Source organism: Agelaius phoeniceus, chromosome 4 (assembly GCF_051311805.1).
Source record: "Agelaius phoeniceus isolate bAgePho1 chromosome 4, bAgePho1.hap1, whole genome shotgun sequence".
Taxonomy (NCBI): Eukaryota; Metazoa; Chordata; class Aves; order Passeriformes; family Icteridae; genus Agelaius; species Agelaius phoeniceus.
In genome coordinates, this window is record NC_135268.1 from 64,539,924 (window position 1) to 64,544,769 (window position 4,846).

The 4,846-nt window shown below is 47.6% G+C and overlaps 1 protein-coding gene across 1 annotated transcript; it reads right to left on the reverse strand.

The window, feature by feature from the left end:
* Positions 1-233: 233 nt before the first annotated feature.
* ADRA2C (adrenoceptor alpha 2C) lies at positions 234-4,625 on the reverse strand. The gene has a single exon (XM_054633580.2). The coding sequence runs from the start codon at positions 4,623-4,625 to the stop codon at positions 3,291-3,293; it is 1,335 nt and encodes a 444-aa protein (XP_054489555.1). The 3' UTR covers positions 234-3,290.
* Positions 4,626-4,846: the final 221 nt, after the last annotated feature.

The window sequence follows — 4,846 nt, forward strand, 5'->3', positions numbered from 1 at the left end:
TCATATCTGATCAAAGAAACAGCTCAGCACATTTTACACATATCTTCTCCCTTTTTCTTAAGCAAAAGCTGCATAGACTATTTTTCTCCTGTAGACACTATTAGCCAGCTTATAGTTGAAGCACAACCACAGTGTGAGTAGCAGAGCTGAAAACTTTTTATGGAAAGTTAACACCACACAATATGTTGCAAATTCCAGCCTTCAGCTATTACAAGTAATAAGAGACCACTATATTTAAAAAAAGTAAATCAGCCCCATTTTACTAGAAGCATATTCAGTAGTTACATTAAAAACAATTTTTATAGAAATCGTCTGTATTGACTAATTTAGAGGGAAATGCACTTAAAAAGGGTGTAAACTGCACATCTTTATTAATGAATATTACTTTTCATTTAGCTCAGAAGAAATTAGACCCTCTTGAGGCATTGAATCAGATGAGTAACTGTGATGAGAAAAATTAAAAGCATAGAAATACCCTGGTTTTAACTATGTTGCTGCTTATAGATATTCAGTATCTGCACCAATCTCTTTAAAACGTTTGGAAGTGAAAAAAGAAAAACTGAAGCATTATTTCTTTAATGTGTATAATGACCATGGAATATTTTTACTGCAAAGAACTTACTTTTAAGGCACATCAGTCATTTCATATATATCTTATGCCCAGTAAAATCCGTCAGAATTTCATTTCCATAGACTACTTGAATTCTACCAGGAAAACAGAGGGAGAAGGACTGTGTTTGGAGGCCACAGAGCTCATTTCAAAAGCAGTGCAACTGTAAAACAAACCACTGTGAGTCTGCAGACTGGGAAACCCCTCTAAGGGAGCAGCACTAAGTGACAAAAGCAGACCTCAGACCTTCATTTGGCAGGAATGGGCACCTCTAATGAAGCTGTCCAGGAGCTCAGAGGTAGTAGCCAGGTACCATATGTTGCTTTGGTTGCTCTGGTGGTTATATAGTTTTTTCAGAGTAAACAAACCTGAACTTTTTAGCTACATTGTTACCTAAAAATAATAAGAGATAGTTTCAGCTCTTCTTGACTTAATTTAATAAGAACTCTCTGTTTTGCAAAAGAGAAATGGCTTGTAATTTTCTCCTCTCAGTTGCTATTTTTATTTCTCCTTTATCTGTCTCAGGTATGAATTTGTACCAAACCATTTGTTATTTAAACAAAGCTCAAATCTTTTCACACTCTGAGCCTTATTTCAAGAAACCATCCGATAAGTTACAGATTTAGGACTTTGAAAACATCTCAGTTGTTTACTTAGCGAAATCCAGCAAACTCCTAATGCATTTGATGCAATCATCTAATCCCCACTTCAGCAGAAGTCCCACTTGAATTTGAGTTAAACTGTCTATTGAAGGAACAACCAGAACCTCAGCCACTGACAGTCTCCTTTGCCAGGGTTAAGCGAACCAAATGCTTATTATGAAAAACTGATGAAGCAAAGTGACTGCTCTATCCTTTTTCCTTATGATACAGAGAATTTACAAGAAGAGCCTACAGACACCTTTCAGACAGAACAGAGGGAATAAGGAAGGGGATATCTGATGATTCCTCAATATATTCTATTCAGCTGTTTTAAGGAGTCTGTTATATGGGATTAGATTTCACTCTGCTTGCTGTGGAAAGGCACATTTGAGGCAGATGCCAAATCCTGCTGCCTATGGAAGGAGTGATAAGCACAGAAAGGAGGAGTATTTGCTCCATGTACAGAATACACACCTTGCAGCAGCACAGCTGAAGAAGGGATGTAAATGCTCAGCTCACTCTTACATTTGGTATGCATTCAGTAATGAATGTAGACACCAGTCCCTGTCTCTCATTTTTTTCATTGCAGTTTATGATATTTTATAAACCCATGGGAAATATAGTTTGCTTGAATAACTTTCCAAGCTATTCTCCCCTCTTCTGCCTCTCCTCCCAAGAAAATCCTCTAAAATCATAAACTAGAAATGCAAACAGAAGAAGGGAAAGCAAGCAACATTAACACCAAAGGTTTGGAACAGCTGCACCTCCTTTTGAGATTTGTTCACATACACCGCTGACAATCTGCAATGTATGCTTCTCATTAAAAAATAAATAAAAAGGATTTAATTGCTCTAAGACTGTAAATATGAAGGATATAAAGACCCTAGTAGTGGGGTGATTGCTCTTCCTCTGAAAACCTGCATATCAGAATGCCTTCAACTGCCTGCCTGAGAATGAGGAGCACACATCCAGCCCTGAGATTAGCCTTTGAAGGGAGACTGAAAAAAGGGGAGGAAAAGTTCCCCTGGGCACATAGAAGTGGAAAGTTGATTTTTTTTTTTTATTTTATTTTATCTCAAAACATGTTAGGCAAGCTCACCAGAATATTTTTTTTTCACTATCTGCTCCAGGACAGCAAGGTCCTTAGGTCACTGATCTGAGAAGGATGGAGCAGGAATTTACTGCCTGGTGATCCAGCAGGAGGAAATGAGGTCATGGGGTATATGTGTTCTTTTTCATATTTCATGAAAAAATGCAACACTCCTGGGTTTGTCTCACTGACTAATCAAAAACTATGGGAAGATAGGAAAAATATTTCCCATCCAGATCTATAGGCAAAGACCCCTCCAAAAGAAAAGAAAACCCCTTGCTTTGTTTGACTTCATCCCTTGAGCAAAATCATGATTCAGAAGGTTTTAACAGTACAAAGGTTTATTTAGAAAAGAGTTTGGATTGTTCTTTAGGGTTTTTTTGGCAAACATTTAAATCCTTTCATAACTCAAAACACTGTCAGTGCCTGGTACTTTGCACTCTCCTTGCCCACACAAGCAGTAAAAGCCAATTTCTTACTGGGACAAATCCACCATAGGCCCCAGCTGCCCTATTTATATATACTCAAATCTCCACCACCACTGCCACTTAACCCTCTCCTTCTGATGTCTCCTTTTGTTTCCCCACAAAATTCCAGAGCCCATGAAAGCTCACTGCCTCCCAAACTCAGTGTCTCAGCCTACTCTGCTCTGCGGGCTCCCCGTGCCCTCTGTCAGGGTTCAAACACAGTCACTCCCTCCCCCTTCACCCCTCCACGCTCCAGCACTGCTCCCCCAGCTCCATGTCACCATTCTGCACCGTGGTGAGTGCCCTCAGCCTCCCCTGACACCATCCCTGTCCCCCAGAGCATCCCCCTGCTCCTCCGAGGGGGCGAGCCCTCTTCCCGCTCCCTAAGCCCAAGCCCCACGTTCTCTCCCCTCCCTTCTTTTCCAGCATTGAGCCTTCTCTGTTAACTCTACTCCTGCTCGAGGCAAATCCATCCCTCCAGCTCAATGCCGGAAGTTCTTCTTCTTCTTCTTAAAAAGAATGTGTTTAAAGGACCTGCGGAAGTCCTGGTTGAAGATGGTGTAGATGACTGGGTTGAGGGAGCTATTGCAATACCCAATCCAGAAGAAGAACTTGAAGAGAGTCTCGGGGACCTCACATGCCTCCCGGCAAATACCATAGAGGCTGTAGCTGAAGAAAAAAGGGAACCAGCAAACTACAAAGACCCCCATGACCACAGCCAGCACAAAAGTGAAGCGTTTCTCCCGGGCCTGGGCAACTTTCTTACGGCAGATGCTGCTACGCTTCCGGCGGCGGCGGTAGGAGAAGAACTGCATGGAGCGATTGCTCGCACGGGACAGGCGGCCACTGGAGTGCTTGGAGGAGTACGAGTAGGAGAAGGACTGGCTCTTGCTTTTGCGGCGATGCTCCTCCCGGCTCCGCCTCCGCCTGCTCTCTGAGGTGCTGCTCTCCTCCAGCTCAATGTCCTCCAGCTCAGAGGCTTTGCGCCAGTGGTGCGCCGAATAATGTCCGTTCTCTCCCAGCGGCATCCTCAGGGACGTGCAGCCGCCGGCAGCGCGGCTCAAGCCGTTCTCAGTCTGGGAGGACCCCTCTGGCATCGTACGCTTCTCAGAGAGGGTCCTGGTCCTTAGCTTGGCCACGCGGTAGATGCGGATATAGACCAACACCATGATGAGGCAGGGGGCAAAGAAAGAGCCGATGCAAGAAGAAAGGATGTACCATGTCTCGTCATTGAGCTTGCACTGGGGAAAGACATCTCCTTCAGGGTCCCGGTACACGGAGATCAATGGCGGGAAGGAGATGATGGCTGAAATGAGCCACACGGTGAGGATGATGGCCTTGATCCGCCGCGGTGTCCGCTTGAGGTTGTACTCCACCGCCTGTGTGACCGACCAATACCTGTCGAGGCTGATGGCGCACAGGTGGACGATGGACGAGGTACAGAACAGCACGTCCAGCGCCAGGTAAATGTTACACCAAGCCTTGCCGAAGTACCAGTAATTCATAAGCTCGTTGGCTAAGGAGAAAGGCATGACCAGGGTAGCCACCAGGATGTCCGCGCTGGCCAGGGACACCAGGAAGAGGTTCTGGGGGGCTCTCAGCGCCCGGCTGGTGAGCACAGCTATCACCACCAGCACGTTGCCCACGATGGTGAAGACGATGAGGAAGCCCACCACCGCCGCCAGGCCGGCCACGGCCGCCGGCGAGTAGGGGGAGGGCGGCTGCAGGAGGGCCGAGGAGGACGGCGAGGCGGGGAGCAGCGCCAGGGACTCGTTGGGGGAGCCCAGGCTCGTGTTCACCAACAGCAGCAGATCCATGGTGGGTGTGCGGGGCGTCGGCGTCCTAGAAAGCCCGGCGGAGCCCCCGCCCCGCCCCGCCGCCCCGCCGCCGCCGCCCCGCCGCCCTCATCGCGCCCCGCCGCCGGTCCCGCGGCCGCTCCGCCGCCGAGCCGCCCGCGTTCCCCCGCCGCCGCCGCCGCCGCCGCTCCTCAGGGCACGGCCGGGCGGCGCACCCCCGGCGCGGCAGGGAGCGCGGCGGC

What these genes read in the sequence shown, in the direction of transcription:
- ADRA2C (XM_054633580.2), bottom strand. Translation starts at nt 4,625, where the DNA reads ATGGATCTGCTGCTGTTGGTGAACACGAGCCTGGGCTCCCCCAACGAG.